This window comes from Cygnus olor, chromosome 8, assembly GCF_009769625.2.
Source record: "Cygnus olor isolate bCygOlo1 chromosome 8, bCygOlo1.pri.v2, whole genome shotgun sequence".
In the NCBI taxonomy this organism is placed as follows: domain Eukaryota; kingdom Metazoa; phylum Chordata; class Aves; order Anseriformes; family Anatidae; genus Cygnus; species Cygnus olor.
The window spans coordinates 32844788-32863420 of record NC_049176.1 but is presented as its reverse complement, the minus strand read 5'-3'; the positions used below and the strand labels follow the sequence as shown (position 1 = coordinate 32863420).

The following is an 18633-nucleotide window of genomic DNA, read 5'->3' as shown; positions in this document are numbered from 1 at the left end:
TACTTGTCCTGACACACAGTAATACACAAGCCATCCCCAACAACGTATTAGTTATACAGGTCAGGGAAGGAAGGGAAAGAGGGCTGGGAGTTGATAGCCAGTCTTCTCAGTACTTTCAAGACAGAGCTTTAATTTTGTTAGTGATATTTCTTCCTTTGAGAACCTCTGGGTGCAAAATATATTTTACATCATTAGTTCCATTTTGGATTTCTTTGCTAAGTTTCAGTGTAGTTTGTATGAAGTGCTATCCTACCTTGTAGGCTAAACAGTTTAGAATCAGAGGGATGAATGAGTTTTTCTGCAAAGTAACCCAAGAAGTAGAGCACTAAGCACAGCTCTACCTTTTTTTCTGTTCAAGATACATCACTTCTAAGTCACATGTTAAAACCAATTTATTTTGTGAATTAGTTTATTTCATACAACATTGCTTTTCAATTTTAAGTCAAATATATTGAGCCTAAAAGGCACTAAACATACTACTTTATGCTCCTGCTGTAGCAATAGCCACATTCTCTTCCTGTAAATGCATCCCACAAATTTTCTCAGCACAGCAGTGTGTTACTCTTTTAAAACAGCAGGAAGCAGTAAAAACAGCTCCAGTGTCAGAGGAGTTCAGCAGCACATGCTGTCAAAAATGCAAGTGAGCACACAACCAGCAGAAAAAAGAAAAACCATTCAAACTTGCAAGTCATGGTACAGCAACAGCTTCAGCCGAGAGCACCAGACTAAGACTCCTGGTTTTCCATACACCTTGTCTACTCCATGCAGCCTAGCAACTGCAGCCAATTCAAGGCAGGCCAGTAGCACAGGTCTTATGTTCTCAAAGGCAACGCTCAAAGTCCAGATCCTCTCCTGGAACTTCCTATTTTCAACTCCACATTTCCCCAGCCTCACTTTATAAATAGCTGCTCATCCATTCACAATAGCCAAAGATGATATCTCCTGCTTCCTATTTTCACTGGGAAGTGGGAAAATTGCTCACTGTTTACTTTAATCCTACTCCAACTGTGGAACTGGACAGAATGGGATATTTCATAAATAGGTCTGGCCTTACTTTGTCTTAAGCAACCTGAAGCTGCTTAAGTCCTTCAAATTAGAGTGAATAATTACTTTTCTTTAAAGAGATTATGTATAAGTCAAGATGCATTTTAAAAACATGACAACTTAGTATTTTACATTACCAATTTATGTTGAGAACTAAATTAGCATCAGTTAACGTTTAACTGAAAGCTTCAGCAGTAAGGTTGTCCTGCTTACATATCAGACAACAAAACAAGAACTCATCTGTCTACTGCTATGCATACAATTTTGTATCATGCAGATATATGGGGCTATCTTAGCTACTGAAAGTGATGCATTCAGTTCAATGTTCCACCCAGAGAATTTCAATGATACATGTTGGAAGAAAATGTAAAGTCAGTCAAGTTCTACAACACCCTGTGTCTTAAGCATTATTTGAGAGATGTTGTGGCAGGGTATACTAGCCTAGACAAAGCACTGTGCCAGTGCAAAGAGATTACTTTTGCTACTCAGATTAGCTTGAGCATCTGTGAGTTGCACTGCAAATAGCACTGACATTTAATTTATGGAACATGAATAATTCAAAGCTTGGCATTGAAACTATGCTCTTAAAAGCCATCAACTTTCTGTGGTGGGAGAATTCTACCTTTATTAACACATTGAAATGGTTTGACCAGAACAGTTATGAAATTTGACACATTAGAGAGACTAACTCAGTTGGAGAGGAAAAAAGGACACACACACACCTTCAAAAGTACGATTTCCTTCTGATGCAAGTAAGGTTTAAGTGTGCAGATGGGATCTACCCGTCTTAAATCCTTGAAGGAAACTAGTCTGTGAAGACAAAAGTCAGTTCAGTTCATGGTATACGCTAGCCTTTATCCATCAAATCAGCGTGTCAAGACATACTTTTCAATTAAGGCTTAGCACAACAACTGTTAAACACGGCATACTTTTCAGCATTTGACTGAATTCCTATTTCTATTAAGGTGCAGTTTGATACAGGTCAGTCAAAATACTGAACTAGATGTTACTTTAAAAATGCAGACTATTTAAGTATTACATATTAGTCATCCTCCTGCTTAACAAAATCGGAAGGCAAAAATCCTGAAAAAAAATCAGAAGCTGAACTAGTACAAATGCAAAGTACTAAAGTGGATTTAAATTTAGGTCCTCCACTCACTAACTTCAGTCACAGTTAAAATCTGCCCTGTATATCCACAATTTCCCTCACATTGCAGGTATGCACCCTCACCCTCAGGAGAAGCACTGCTGTGTATACTTACATTAAAGGAGTACTTATTTGAGGCATTTCAAGACAAATCTAAACTCATTCGAAGTATTTTTAAAATCAGTTAGGACAGATGAACACACCTGAAAGAGTCTGGTGCAGCCTAAGTATACCAGCATCCTTTTCTTAAAATATGAAGATTTAAGCTAAACACTTCACAAATGATCACAGTGCAACCATAAACACAGCAACATTTTTGCTTAGCATGCTACAGCAGAAACTTTATTTAGTTCATGTTGAAAATATTTGCAACCAAAATTTTTGTAAACTCACAGAAATAAGCTTTAACATATAGGCTGTATACAACTCAAATACAGGTAATACTTTTAGCAATAACTTACAGATACAAACTAATGATAAACTACGATTTCACAAAGAATTGTAAACATTTTGCACAATTGTCAGTCCTTTCTTTTAGGCAAAGTGCTCTTTTGATGACAAATAAATTAACAAATACATAACTAGAGTGGACTACTTCCAGACAATACAAAAAGGTGTTTAATAAGGCTTGTAAACAATGTAATATTTATTTATGCGGAATCCATAAAAGTGTCTTGCAGGCTAAATACATACTTACATACCTGGGCAGCAAAAGTGGTCTTGAAAATGCTTTAGATGTTAAATAAAAAGTTAACATTAATATCTTTCCAATGATATTTTCATACACAATAAATGACTTAAGATTACATCCTTACTAGCTTATATCCCTGACAGAAAGGAATTAGGTATGACTTATTGGCAGTTGTGTCATTGAATGGGGTAGCAAAGGCTGGAGTCCAAGAGCTGTAGGTGAATGAGCTACAAAGACAGAAAGATTTACTGGTCAACTTCATTGGAGGTAGAAAAAGATTATTAGCTAGTAAAAACCCACTGGGTAAATAATGGTTCACTAGTCCCCAACCACCTAAGCAAGCTTTGTTTTTCTAGCCAAGTCTGACACCAGGAGGTACCAGCTGGCATCACAGACACTTCCACCAACCCCGCACTTTGGGCTCAGTGTCCACACGCCTTCATCCACAGTCCACTTTACACCACTGTTTTTGAGAAGAATGAACTCAGGCCACACATGCAGCTCAGAGTCCAGTGCTTCCAAATCCTTCAGTCTCTCCTAATCATAAGTAGGAGACAAAGTTGACTTGCCAGGTCAAACAACACAATGACAAAAGTTTTTGAAAACCAGGTTCCTCCCCTTCCCAGCCTCCCCACCCACTGTGCATTACTGTGAAGGAAGATGAAGTTTTTCAGTGCAGTTGCTGGATTTAGTACACATACAATCCATGGGGTAAGAGTTGGGGGCTGGATAGTGAACAGTTTTCACTTAAATTAGATATAGGGGAAAATACACCACAAATATTTTAAAGTGTTTGAATTCTTATTACTAATGTTCATAGTTTGGAGGAAGTACAAGAGGTGGTCTTCACACCCAGATCTTCAGCTACACTATTACAGTGAAGGGCTATTGCTAGAAGTGGCACACTTCTTAATGAGGCACAGACAGCAAATACAGTATTAAGATATTCTATAAAGAATACTGGAAATGAGAAATCCGGTAAGCTTCTTTAACTGATGCTTGGTAAACTGTTCTTGCTACAGTCAAAAACGATTTTACTTGGATATGGAAAGTTGTTGTACCTACCATCCATATAACTATGTAGAGCAGTTAACATAGTCCCATCTTGGGGTACATATGCTGAGTATGCCATTTCTTCTAACATGGGTGGAGACAGCCTGGAGGGCTGAACTGCTGTGACAGGAGCAGTAGATGAATGATTAGGACTAACATGTTTCTTATGGCGTGCTCTACAATTTTGAAACCACACCTGAAAAGGGGGAAAAATTTACATCATGTTGATCGATTGCATTCTGCTTTGACATGAACTTGATAAAAAACCTCAGATCAGTTAGTTAATTTGGCCTTCAACATAACACTGACGGTCCAAAAGAAGAAATATCAAGACTGCATGGTTTAAGATTGCCTTAAGCACATGCAGAAAAGTCAGGAAGGCTTCTGTAGCAACCAGTAGCCCACAGAGGACAGGCACTGGGAGGGGCTGCATGGTTCCTGAGGCAAGTGCCTGGCTGGGCTGAGGAGCAGCACCCACAACAGCCCAGCAGCACAGTTTAGACTGCTGCCCCCAGACACACAACTGGTCAGAGCCATCTGTGCCTGAACACTGCTGGCAGCAGGACAGATTTTCACAGGATACCAGTTTTCCTTTTTCATGCTGAGAAGCAAGCAAGCTTCAATTTTTTTAAAAGCTTAATCACAGCTACCAGATACCTCGCTTCCACAGAAGCATTGTCAGTCTTCTGAGCTAGGATGAGACAAGGGAACTGCAAGTTTCTTTTTATTTACAATAAAATTTATAAGTTATATCATATGTAAAAATATGTATATGTAAAAAGAGGATGAATATAACGATTGCTGAGAGGCATCTTCAAGCAAAGTAAGAATCTAAGTTTGTATTTCTCGGTTTTGAATGGGTTAGGCATTTATTTCAACTCTGCTCTCTAAACCACTATATACTTAAATCACTAGATACTTAATCCTCATGTCTGTGTTACATATCACAAGCCATTTTCAAAAAGTGCAGCTCTTAAGAACAGGCTACTGAAATCACAAATTTATATTTAGAAAAAGCTTAGTGCCAATTTATATACTATTTAGGCTAAGAAGTTTCTTCCTGGAAGATTATTAATCCTCCACACAAAGCACAAGAGGACTACAGCAAATCATCCAAATCAGCACTTTGGTTCTAGACCTACTCCTGACTAAAGATGTTGTTCAAAGTTGTGTTAAAACCACCAGATTAGATTTTTTTAAATCTCACAGTAACTACATTGCTATTGTTGATTTGTCATCAAGCATTTCCAATGGATGAGTACCAGATTGCTAGTCAAGTAACTTAGCAGTGTCACCTGTATAACACGCCTGCTCAGGCCTGTTCTTTCTGCCAGTTTCTGAAGTGTTTGTGCATCTGGATTGTTGTCCTGAGCAAACTGTGCTTGCATAACCTGAAAAGGAAAGATAAGAGATTGCAAGTTATTTTTGTGCAGTCTTTAGAGTGGCATTATAGACTCTTCTCAGACTATTACCCTTCTCCTTCAATGCTTTCAGGAAACTGCTTTAACCACTAGTCTCCAAACAGCCCCCAGTACATTAGGGAAACAAAAAAAAAAATCTGCAAAAATCAAATCCAAAATACAAGCCCCTTTTTCTGTTTATCTGAATCAAGACATTTTTGAGAAATGAAAGAAATGAATTCTGCTTGGAAATAGTCAAACATGGACAAAGCATTCTGTTATGATTGCACTAAAAGGATTGCAGGAGAAAATCCACTGCAAAGTGATTCAAACATGCTTGATAAAGAAAACGTCTTAAGCATCAGACCACAGAGCACAGCATAAGGAAGGAATGAGTTTTGACTGGCCTTTCTGAACTTGTCAATCACTATTGGCATCTTGTATTATATGGAGCAACTCAATCCTCTTTTCAGCTACTTGGAGGATGCAGGCAACTTGGAAGCTCTTTGTACCTCATTTACTTTTCACTGATAAGAGACACACAGGCTCCACCCTGACTGACCTGCGCTACGCAACTCTTTGGTTTGATTCTTCTTTTTAATGAAGACTGAAGTGAACACTTGTCATTGTGATATCAGCTACGATTTTTGAGGAAGCAGAGATGTCAACCTGGCCTGCATCCTGAACAACTCTGAAGCCTGTAAGAGTTTACCTTATTTAAGGAAGTAAGACTTGGATTTCTGTGAGATTTCTTCAGCAACTTAGTAAACTAGTTTCTCATTTCTGGATTTTGTCCCTTGATGCTCCGCACATTTTGCCTATTTGAAGGATTCAGACTACTACTCCTCACATTCGGAAGTGTTGGAACTATTTATTTTCCAACTGAACTCCATACAAAAACAAAGAGGACAGATATCCTTCTGAACAAGAAGTACTTCATGAAGCATACTATTATACACTGCCACTCTGACAGTGGCTCTTTCCTCTGATGCTTCTCTTACTGGAAATCAAGTCTTATATCAAGGACAGGTACAGAGACTGAGGCACTGAACAGACAGCAAGTGTCTTAAAACAAGAAGCCTTAAGAGATCACGTATCTGCTGAAGTAGGTTACAATCTATTTAAAACAGGAAAAGAGAACATGAAAGTTTCATTGATGTCAAACCAGAAGGAGCCCCGAATACAGTTCCTGCTCTGATAGTTGGGCCTATCTCCCATTCAGTTGGTGTTGGAAAAGAAAGACCCCCTTCTGCGGAAGTTCAAGCTTAACATCCTTGCCTTATGCTCTTTTCAGTTTATTGCTGGTACCCTTGCTCCGGACTAATAACACCTTGTCTCCAGTAATGGATGAAATAGCAAACTAAGCTTTGAACAGCCACATGTCATGTTATACAGTGCTGCTTAAACGATGCACATGTTATTATATCTCTGCTTAGTTTCCCTCAACTGCTTTTACCATGGACAAGAGGAGGACAGGATGAAAAGACAGAACTTCGACTGAGACACCAAAAAAAAAACAACAGTGGTGTAGTGGCAGTGTGCATCCAAAAACTCGCTGAAGATATGTTATAAACTGAATGTGGGGAGATGTAGCTAAAATTAGGGAGAATGCTGTAGCTTCCTTCCCACTACAGGTTGAAGCCTCTAAGTCTGGTCTCGCTACTACCCCTTTCATGGGGAGCTGGCCCCGATCATGGTGTTTTTCTAATTTAGTGAACTGGTGATCCAGAGGGAGAAATTACTCATATTTCAGGCAGTCCAGAGCTAACTCTTGCCAAGATAGCAACAATAAAAGAAGCCTTGAAAGCAGAGCAGATGGAGGCAGTCCCTATCCCTCCCCCTTCAGGGCAGGCTTGACCATACAAAGATTTTTTATTTGATACTTTCAGACTTCCTAGGTTCCCACTTCCCTTTCGTCCTGACAATGGAAAGGAATATAACTAGTGGTTGAGCTAGCATAATGGGATATTGAAAAAATGTGTTTCAATAATGCACGATCAAGAAAAAATTAGACAGTAAGAGAACTGCTGCCAAGAACTTCAAATGCACTTTTCCTGTATTTTACTCCACCCAGCTCTGTGAAAAAGTCCCCTGTTCCCCCCAGTCCCTCCCCCCCAAAAAAACATGCAACATTAAATACCAATGCTAGGCTCTTGAAACATGATACCAAGACTACAGAGCTTAGTATGTTTTAACAGGCAGCAGCAAAGCTCAAAGATACTTCGAGAATTAGTATGCCTGTGAAGCATTTTGTAAAGGCTGAGAGAAGGGAAGAGAAGGAAGGAAAGCAAGGATGAGTCCCTATTGATAGTCTATCTTCCTAGCGCACGTAAATATAGCCAAGACTGTAATGTGATCTAAAAAGCAAGTATTGACATGAATTAGATGCTGAATTGACGTGCTTTAGATGAACCAATGGTGATAAGAAATGACAACTACTGCTCATCCTCCTCATAAATCAAAGAGAAACAAGAAAATTTAATTGACAAGAGTTGAGATGTGTTCACGTGAATATAAACAGGAACCCACAATACTTACCCAGTTTGAGAACACAAACTTTTACAGTCTTTATTGTACACAACAAAATCCAGGCTTCCTGCCTCTTAATGTCTTTAAGTCATATACAGTACCCATCTCTAGCAACTCATAATACTACGTAATTCTAAAAATATTCTCTATTATGCGTAGTGATGTAAATGTCTGATCAAATAGATGTCATCAAGCAATCGAATAGATCAACCTTTTTGTTTCCACTCTGCAGGATTACCAGCTGCCCTCAGGGAAAAAAAAAAAAAGCTTGAAGGGTAACTATTTCATATGAAACCATTGAAACAGACAAACTATTCCAGAAACATGCTCTGTCTTGATAGTTTATGAAATAGTTTAAAGCATACAAACCTCCCTCCATCTCCCCCGCCCCCACCCCCCGCATCTGTCTTCCTATCAGTTCAGAAGTTATGTCCTGCATAAATCTGAAATACTCAAGTTCTTAGCACTGCATTTACCTGGAGTTGATCTGCTGTGAAGCTGGTCCGAGCTCTTTTTGCTGGCTTTGGATGATTAACATCTTGTTCTGTTAGCAATGCTCCTTCCACATTAATCCCATTACCTGAAGCATTAAAAAGAAAACAATGCTGTATCCTAAGCATTCAAAATTATGTTATTCATAAATCAGGCTGTCCTCCAACAGTAACTAGCAGTAGCTCACCAGCTGAATTTCATCTTGAGAAAAATTATGTTTTGCTCAAAGTTAAATTGATCTGGCACCATCACCCAAAACACCCCAATTGACTCCCTTGGAAAAAATGGAAGGGATAGAACCCACATGACATTTTATCAATGAGATACGCTTTACTTTCTCTTCCTTAGGATAGGAAACAAGTTACACAAACGCAAAATAAAAAAAAACTTTCATACATCAAATAATTTGCACATTATTTTAATTCAAGAACCTGTGCTTCCAGACTTTGCAAAGCTAGATAATTACCTATTTTAATAAGGAAGATGAAGTAAAACCCAACAATTTAATTAAAAATAAACCACAAACAGTTCTTAAAAGCTGGATGTTACCATTTTCAACTTCTCTTTTCAGATTGTCCAACATGCAGTCATAATGTACTCTACATAGGACTTTCTCTTCGACCAAAGCAAATTCCTCTCCAGTAGAAAGTTGTCTTTTGCAGGAGAAGCAGGCAAAACACGCCAAGTGATATACATTTCCTTTAGCCCTCCGGACCCAGTCAGTAGAATGAATGTGCCTCCCACAGCGGGAACAGCGGGTGCCATACCGCCTGCAAATAACAAAGGCCAACAGAAGGCTAAAATCTCAGACACTAACCATCTTGGGCAGTCACTCCAGGAGTGTCAGTGTCTATGTGATGTGGAAGCTCAGCTGAGATCCACACCAAGTTGACCACACAGAACTAAAGGACTACATAATTGCATGTTAACTGCAACAAAATCAGCAAGTCTGTATGTGCTAACTTAAGGCAAGACTACTACTGAACTACAGAAGTTAATGATTTCCTTAAGGCAAAGGGCAAAAATCAAAACATCTAACCTATAAAACGAATTCAAAATTCATCTTTCCTTTTACAAAAGCAATCTCTTTCAAAAGCTGTCAGTGGGAGATAAAAACAGCAGACCTCACGTTCAAAATTCTCCCAGTTATTCAAATAAATTTCACATTACTGTAGTGGTAGTCCATATAATTTAGCTACATTATCCTTCACTAATCATTTTGACCCTTTTAGCAGAAGGGGGAAAACCTATATCTCCAGAGCAATTTCCTTAATTACCATAATGTTTATGATTTTTCATCTTTAAAAGAAATTCAAATACAGACAAATATTTACATCGCTACTGTAGAATTTTGCTCTTTCAAGAGGAAACTAGCAACCAGGATATGTTGAATTATGTATAAACATTCTGAAAAATCTTTGCAGACTTGAGGTTTTTTTTTTTTTTTTTTTTTTTTTAAGTCCCATAAAATTAATTTTGTTCTTCCAAATGTCTTCAGTATTCAGCCTGCTCCCTCCCTCCATGTCAAAAATGACTAGCTGACCATAATCCATTCACTACACAGATAGGAATCCCATAAATATCTTGGTCTGGGGAAGTACTAGTAGTCACACCAAAATTAACAACAACTTTTTTTCCTGCTTACTGAACTGACTATTTGATATCTTAAGTACTGGGGCCAGAAAGTCTTTTAATGCTAGCCAGAATTAATAATATTCTTCCTTACACGATTATATATTAATCTTGAAGAGCATTTCACATTTAAATCAAATTGATCATAGAAAGGTATAACTGCTGCAAGCTTCTTTTAAAGATTAAGAGATTTATTTCGGGTTGTTTTAGTATTTCCTTGGAATATCCTATGTCTCATACCAGTGAGAGTGACAGTCCAAACAAAAAATCATCTCAACTCTACCTTGTATTCTCAATCACCCTTAGATAATGCTGATTCATTGCACATGATAGATTTACAACTTGATTTTGATAGGGATTTTGACTAACATTTCCACCCTCCGTGCGTACAGAGGTAAATTATTCTATGAATGCAGTAGCTAGGCATAACTTAAAGAAAAAAAGACTTGGTATGTAGGTACATTAGGCAGACTGGGGGTTTCCCAAATCCCTCTACAAAAAAAAAATCTCAATAGTTCAATTACTTAAAAAACTGGCAACAAAAAAGAAAGCAGATAATCTAAACACACATTTTAGTTACAGACAAAGCAAAACCTGACAAGAAAGTGTGATATTTTATTTAAGAAAATTATATTGCTACATGATATACCTGAAATAATCAAGTTTGCAGAAGATATCTTTATCTTTGATGTAACAGCTGGTATGCCTTCCTAGAGACGTTCTGCAAACACTGCATGAGAGACAGCGCACATGCCAGCAGAGGTCGTTTACCTGCAAGAACACCAAAAGAAAGATACCCTTCAGTTTGTAAATATAAAATACTAATATTAGTGGAAGAAGACCTTTTTTTCTTTTTTCATACAAACAGAAAAGACCATAAACAACCCATATTGCGATTCACAAAAAATTTATCTTCAAGGCAAAACTGCCTATAGAACTGCATACATATTAGGGGTTAATGAATTTGATGGAGGTCTTCAGGATATGCTTTCGTGGCTTTGTAATTAAAAGCACAGGAAGAGGAAGCAAGAGATTCAAGTTCTACACAGATATTTTGTGACCAGTTCTGTTCTCACAGTATTACAGTAACAGAGCAAGTTTTGGCCTCACATGACCTTACTGCTAACTTACATGCTCCTGTTTCCCAGTCAGCAGAAACTCCTGCTTAACAAAGAACAAACTTTGCAAAGTGATTTGAAATTTTAAAATGAAAGTACCGAAGCAAAACCAAAACATGGCCTGTCAAGTAGAAACACACCATATCATCAATTGCCAGATTTCTGATAAAGCAAAGTTAGGGAATGGATTGAGAACTTCAACACATCAGCAGTGTTTTTTATAGCAAACTCAACGATCGTTTAAGATGTAATGTCCACAATTAGTTATAGTCATGGAAAGCAGTAGCAAATCAGGAGTTTTGAAAAGCCGTGTATAAGTTTTGGGCAAATAAGTTATGTGGAATTTTCATTTCTTCATTCTTATAAAGAAAATTCTTTGTCACGAACATGTTGTGCATTACACACCAGCTAAATAACTTGATTTGAAAACCTAAGACTCCCACTGACCACAAAAGTAATAGCTGTTTAGATAATTCTAGATTTTATAGGAGAAATTACATAAAGCAAACAACCAGCAAGTTTAGATATATGGATTTTTATTTTTAAGCGTCCTGTGTCCATTTCTCATCCTATAGCAAACACTAAGATCTTCAGCCCATATACTGTGAATGGCAAAACGGCAGATTTGAGATAATCCAGGATGTTCCTTTCATAAAAATGCTGCCAGACAAGCCAGAGAAAGAGAAAGTAAGGTATCAAATCTTACAGATCGAGCTGGAAAAGCCCATTTCAGTCATTCTTCAGGTTTTAATATTACATCTTGCAGCTGCCCAATGCTCCCTCAAGATTTATTCTTGTTGGCAGCCATATTTTCATAGTCTGACAAACTTACACCACAGTATAATGTAAAACCGTTGATAACAGCTGTCGCCAAATTGAGTCTCACAACTATTTTTTAAAATGGATGCACTGCAGACAGATACAGGACAGCAGCTTTTGGGCCAGACCAAGCCCACACAATGCTTCTGCACACAAAGGCTTGCCAGGCGACGCCCACAACAGCCCATACCAGGACCCCTAGAGCAGGCAAGGGGATCCCATGCACAGCCAGGCTGCTGGCACACAGCTCCGCGCAGCATCAGTGGTGCAAGGCACGAGCTGACATCCCACAACACAAAGCTCGTTGCACTGACTGCTCTTGAGAGGCTAATGCTCTTCCATAGAAGAAATCAGTAGCTTTGTTACATGCCCAGGTTGATGTCATCCATCTACCTTCTTATTTGTTAATTTACAGGGCTGAAATTAGAATATACGCTGCTGATGATCAGCAAGATTACCAGGCACCCACCACAGATTTCTTTCACCACCTATATAGAAGGGAATAATGTTTGAAGTCTAAATAATCATTTAGAAGTCTCTCTCTCCAAGCCACACTATCCCAGTTTTTCAGACAGAAGACAGTGATGTAAACAGTGATGTAAATGACCTACCCAAATATCACTGGAGTTAATGCGACCAGAACCAATTTCTGTCGGCTCTGCTCCCAGTTCCACAGCACGCTTCGTGTGCAAAACCAGCCTATTACAATGGTGGCTGGGGTTTACTGGCACAAATGATATACAGCTTCCCTGAACTGCAACAGCCTTGTTTTAAACAAATGCCAACCTGACATACACATTCCTTTGACCTCCTCATCACCACTGAGATCTAAAACAAATGATCTAAATAGATTATTTAGATGCTTTCAGTGGTGCTATCAACATACTCTTTGCAGAATATACGACTTTATTTAAAAGCTGCACCTATTGCAATCAAGTGACCGAAAGAAGGATTTTCTAATCTCACTTTTGAAAGTGGAGAGGCAAGACTCTGATCCAGGAAAACTAATGGCTGTAATCCTAGAGGGAAATAGCCACCTCCCAACTGCCTTAAATTTTATACTTAGAGACCACCAGGTTTTCGATTTTAAGTAATCTTGCTCAGTCCTGAATGCTAAGACTAGCAAAACTGCTCTGCAATCACACGTTTTTCCTTCTTTTACAGACATTAGTAGAACACCTTTTAGAGGAGTAACTCGCTTCCATGCTTCTGAATAGGCACTTTTTGCCTTTAAATTCATGGCATCACACTAAAAAAAAATTATAAAATAGCTAAAAAAAATGGGTCGTGCTACCACTGCTTAATCAGGAGCGTAAAGCACAACCAGGAACTTATCCATGTACTGAACATTGTTCTTTCACGCTCCTCACAGAGAATGTAAGAAAAAGCAGCCCCAAAACAGAAAACTCTTATCAAAACATAAATACCACTTCAGCTTTCCTGCAAGGCCCAAACCTCACAGAGGTGTGCAGTTAGCTTCATAGCTTTAAGTGCCGTTTCTGCAGTAGTTCTACTCACGTCTGCAAGCCGAAGGACATGCCGTCTCGGCTGCAGCGAAAATAACGTGCTAAAATCGTTACGGATGCTAACTGCTCAAGTAACAGCGAAGGGAAGCGGTTCAGAGACGAGCGAGAAAAGGGTGGCAAGTTTCCTTAGAGCTCGTTTATCCGCTCGCAGCGCTGTCGCATTTTCTCGTTGAGCTCGGTTCCCGATGATCTTCAGGTGCGCCAGGAGGCCAGCACGGCTTCAAGGCGCCGGACGCCGCTGCCGCGGCAGGCTCCGCCGTCCCGAGCGCCGCCCGCCGCGGCCCGGCCGAGCTTCTTCCCGCACCGCCCGGGGGCGGACTCCGTGCTCCCCCCGGCTGAGGGCGGCCGGGCACGGGGCTTCGCCCGGCCCCCGCGGGCTCGGCCTCCGCGGCCACGGCCCCGCGCCGACGCCTGTGCCGCGGAGTTGGAGGGGCGGCGCGGGTCGCGGCATAGACGCCGCAGTCTCAGGTCAGGCTGGGACCCCCGCCCGAGGGGCAGGGGCCGGCGGACGCTCTTACCTTCAGCAGATACTTGTCCACGATCTCCAGGCCGCAGCTGCTGCACACGCACTTGCTGGGGGCGCAGCCGGAGCCCGAGGCCATGGACCGCGGTGAGGAGGAGGGCGACAGCGCGGCGGAGGAAGAGCAGGAGTCCTCGTCGGCCGCCGCGGGGCTCGCCTGCGGGGGAGCGCACGGGAGACCGCTGTCAGCCCTGGCTGCAGCCAGTCTCGCCCAGCAGAGGCGGGGAGCTCCGGCCGTCCCGGCCCGCTCGTCTGCGAGCACCTGCAGGGCCCGACCGGAGCCTCCCGCTGATGGTCGCGGCAGGAGCCGGCGCTTCTCCGCCAAGCAGGCACGGCCGGCGGTCCCAGGGCCCCCAGACTGGAGCGGGGAGAGACGGAACCCGCCAGCCGGCACGGGGCTCCTGCCCGGGACCCGCCCCGCACCGGGCACCGGCGCCGCGCTCGCTTCCGTGCAGCCCCTGCCGGGTGACCGCCGCGCGCTCCCACTGCGCTGCCGCCCCGCTCACCTTCTCCGAGGGGCCGCCGAGCGCAGGAAGATCCTTGTCATCCAGCCTGCACACGAACATCGGGTCGCTCTTCCAATACATGGCACTACCCTACCGCATACCAGCTCCGCGGCGGGGGCGCGATGAGACTGCTCCGGGGACCCTGCTCCGGGTCTCTGCTCTCAGTGCCTGCAGGAAAAAAAGTTTTGTTTTCAAGGGGGTGGACCCTGCCGCGCGGGGACCTGCCTTCCGCGGGCTCGCTGGCCTCACCTCCTGCGCAAAACCCGCCTTCCGAACAGAGCGAGATCGTTATCTGCGCCAGCGAGCCCGCACCAGGTTTTGTTCAGCCAGCCAAAAAAAAAAAAAAAAAAAAAAACAGAGGACACCCCCACCCCTCCCGTTTCTCTTCATCGTTTGCTACGGCTTCTATCCCCCTCCAGTCTAAACAAAGATTCGAATTACACCTCTCTCCGTATTAGCAAAGAAAAACGCGACAGAAAGGCTACGTGTGAACGGGAAAGGTTTTTCCATCCTGCTGAAACCTAAAGCCCGATCGCATTCCTATAGCTTAGAGAGACTCACAACTCCTAAATCTGTTTTGCTGTTTCTACGCTTCTCTGCACTTCCAAGATCCCATTACAAAACCTTTCTCATTAAGCTAAAGAGAGAACATCTGAGCTGGCCAAAGGCTGTAGCATTACTCCAGTTCTGAAATTAAGCCTCAAAGATCACGGATGTTGCTAATTAACATCCGTGTCTTTGTTCACGCTGTGGACAGAGGCTGCTAGGAGCCGGCTGTTCACATCTCTCCGGAAAACTAGAATATTTCTCTTAGCGGAGGGGGTCTGTGGGTTACTTGTACACTTTTTCCACGTTTACAAACATTCCCCACAGAGTCGTCGTCCCCCCCCCCCATCCAAATACTGCTAGTGTGATCGGGACGTTTCAGGGGAATAAAGCAACAGCTTGTCCATCGCAGGTGAGGTAAATAATCGGGGTATCTGCTTCTCTGCACGTACTTAACTAGACAGGTGTTTTTAATTAAACTTGTCGTTATGTTTCCACCCTTTTCTCCCTCTCTTTTTGTTTTTGCTCTGACGATAGATGTGAGACATTTTGTGGCGTTTCCGTAAATCAAGCTGAGAAAATTGCCCGGACGGTTGGAAATACCGAGTTTGATAAAATAGAGTTCTGCTTTTGAAACGTTGTAGGAAAGGACTAACCCCGTAATACTTGCTCTTCTCCCCGCCCCCCCGAAATTTTTGTTTCAAATTCTAGGCCCCGAATCTGTACGACTGTAGTTGAGTGCGTGACGGCGCCGAGCCTTAGTGAATCCGGTATATACCCAGTAAGTCTCTCGTTTGCCCAAAGCTAAAACTGATCTAACCCTAGACAGAGTCTCGCTTAAGTTTAGTCTTAGGATCCCTAACAGCTGCTGCCGCCACAAAGTCTTTCAGACAGACAGGCAAGTAGCACTCTTTTCTGACTGCGACGAGGTTTAGAATGGCGCGACGGAAGCCAGCCCAGCCGCAGGGGCGGCGGAGCCGGTTGTCCCGGCCGGGGCTGGGCGCGGGCGCGCAGCCTCCGCTACGCCGGGAGCGGGGCGCCGCGGGCCGGCCGCAGGCGCGCTCCGTTCTCGCTCCCCGCCCCGGGCACGCCGAGCGGGAGGGTCCGACGCGCCCGTCGGGTCCCCGAGTGTCCTCGCTGGCGGACGCGGTACCCTGTCAGTCCCGGGACGCCCCGGCCCGGCCCTCCTCGCTCGTCTGGAAACGGCTTACGGGCATCTCCCCGTGGGGCTCGGGCTGCTGCCCATGCCGCCCCCGGCCGGGGCCGCCGTGCGCCCGTCGCGCCGACCGGATGGTGGGGTGTGGGGATCTCGAGGGCCCGCGCCGCCGCGATGTGACCGACACAGCCCCGCAGGGCGATGTCCGGGGACCCCGGCTGCCGGAAAATTCTCCTCTTCCCCGGGAATCGCCGCTGCGAATCAGAATCGGGGCGCGCAGCGGGACCGTCCGGTCCCAGCCCGGGAGCCGCGCACAGTGGTTTCCCCTCGGGACTCCCGCAAGGCCCCCTCTGCTCCCCGTCCGTGGCGGGACGACCTGGGCTGCCGCTGGCCGAGTGCTGGGGAGGAGAGCGCCCCGCGGGCTCCGGCCGGGAGAAGCGCTCGCCCGCGTCCCGCGTCGGGCTTGGCCCGCAGCCGCAGTCAGGACGGAGCCCGCCGGCACCCACTCTCCGCGGCTCTCTCCGTCCGTGACCGTCAGAGGTACAGCATTAGAGCTATCGTCAGTTCTAGACGGCGCGACAGAAAACGAGCGTCTGGTCTGGAGGCCTCCAAAGAAATATGCCGTGGAGGAAATGGGATAGAGAGCCCTGGGTAGGGCCGGCGTGCAACGAGACCTGCCCCGCTGCAGGGCCGGAGCAGCACCGTTTGTTGCGCGTCGGTCCTTTCCCCGCGCTATTTCAGAGTGTTTGTGCGCGTTTTGCGGACGGCTGCATACTAGATTTCGATAAAATAACACCTTTTCTGTATGCGTACACCTTTTCTCCAAGACAAACATAGCAGTCGGAGCCAACAAAATCAATACGGGCGTTGTTCCCACTGGGAATAGCAAACGTGCAGCAGTAATTCATAAATCGTGTGTCTGGAGGAAAAATTGAGTGTACGGGAGATTTCTCAGTGTTTCTTGTTTTCGGTGCCTGGCTCCGCCAGGCGACGAGCGGGCGGTGCGGAAAGCCGCGGATGCACTGGCGGCCCCCCCGCCCAGCTCCCTGCGGCAGCCCCCCCGCCCCCATCCTCGGTCCCTGCCGCTGCCGCGGACCCGCCGCTCCCGCGCTGGGGTGGGGGGCTCGCCCAGGGCCGCCCCGAGGGCTGCGCGGAGCCGCGGGCCGAGTCCTCCGTCCCGAGGCCGGCTGGGTCGGCGGCCCCGGCGGCGCAGGAGCCACGGAGGAACAGGAGGATAACGCGCCTTGCGGAGACAGGTAGCGGAGCTTGGGTATTGCTATGGCCGGGGGCTCTTCGCAAGAAGGGAGTGTGTTTGCCGAGCTTGTTGGAGAGAAGAGTTCTTTCCGAGAAGAGGTCAGAAATGAGAGAGTGTGTACGTGGGGATGGACGCGGATAGCTCACGGGCTTGGCTATCCGGACTCCACCCGTGCTTCGCCTGTACGCTTTTGTCCCCTACCTTTCCAAAGTCCAGTCTAAACTTCATCATTTCACAGTTACGCGCCCTCGCTATTTTAGTGAGTATTCCTAGCACAGCATCGTTTCTGAGAAGACGAAAGCACGTAGACACAGAGTTTAGTGAATCGCCAGCTTCTGCGCGCCCTCGTCTCCCTGGTGCTCCATGCACATCGGAGGGATGCACGGCTCGGATAGTGCTTTAATCGCGCCGCTCAACGCCCCGCGGGCTCCATGCTTGGGGACCTGCGGAAGCACCGCGGGGGCGGCAGGTTCGTCGATGGGTTGTCAGCAGGGAGAGACGGGACAGGAGGGAAACCTGCCGGGGGAAGGCAGTCCGTCGCGGTTGGGCCGGGCCAGGCGGCCCCGGCCTTGTCCTGTCGAGGCTGCGAGCGGAGCCGAGCGCTGGAGAGCGCCGGGAGGGAGCGCGGGCTTCCGTGCGCGGAGCGAGGAGGAGCGGAGGACTCCCGCGGGACTCTCCGACGGGAGGACTGCGCCTGTTTCTGATTCCTCTCTCTCACAAGTAATGCGAGGATGTGTGTGTGGGAGAGTGCTAATCAGTTACACGCAGGAGAGATCTCTTAAATATCTGACAGCAAGGCGCAGCACGAAGAAAATGCTGAACGCGGAGAATAAGAGTGGTTTTAACGAGAGGGTATTGGCGCATGGGCTTCTTAATCTCAGACTGCACCGTAGCGCAAATGCGTGCGGCTGGGTGTTTCTCTCTGAAGGGCGCTCTAGCGAAACTTGCTCTCCCGCGAAAAAGTCGGGCTGCTGAGAAATTAAAAATGTCATCGTGGTCAGTTTACGAAAAGCGGGCGCTGAAACTAAGCTGCGGTAAAGCTGGGCCACCCACCCCCGCTAGACCCGTCGTGCACGGCCCGTGCTCGCCGCCGCGGCGATACCTCCCTGCGGCTGCCTCGGCGCCGTCCCCTGCCCCGGGGGTCCCCGAAAACGACGGCGGGCGGCGAACCCGCACTGCTCCAACTACGCCTCTGCTAA

At 45.1% G+C, this 18633-nt stretch overlaps 1 protein-coding gene across 3 annotated transcripts; it reads right to left on the bottom strand.

Moving 5' to 3' along the window:
- Positions 1–1276: 1276 nt before the first annotated feature.
- On the bottom strand, positions 1277–15183 carry LHX8 (LIM homeobox 8). 3 transcript variants are annotated; one of them, XM_040565766.1, is made up of 9 exons: positions 14727–14802; positions 14478–14645; positions 13970–14128; positions 10638–10759; positions 8906–9126; positions 8341–8444; positions 5231–5326; positions 3948–4131; positions 1277–1854 (listed from the first exon to the last, which is right to left on the bottom strand). In XM_040565766.1, exons 2-9 carry the CDS (start codon positions 14556–14558, stop codon positions 1850–1852), a joined length of 972 nt encoding a protein of 323 aa, XP_040421700.1. In that variant the 5' UTR covers positions 14559–14645; positions 14727–14802; the 3' UTR covers positions 1277–1849. The 3 variants fall into 3 exon arrangements, with proteins under 3 accessions (XP_040421700.1, XP_040421699.1, XP_040421698.1); XM_040565765.1 differs by lacking the exons at positions 1277–1854; positions 14727–14802 and adding exons at positions 2512–3109; positions 15039–15183; XM_040565764.1 differs by lacking the exon at positions 1277–1854 and adding an exon at positions 2512–3109.
- Positions 15184–18633: the final 3450 nt, after the last annotated feature.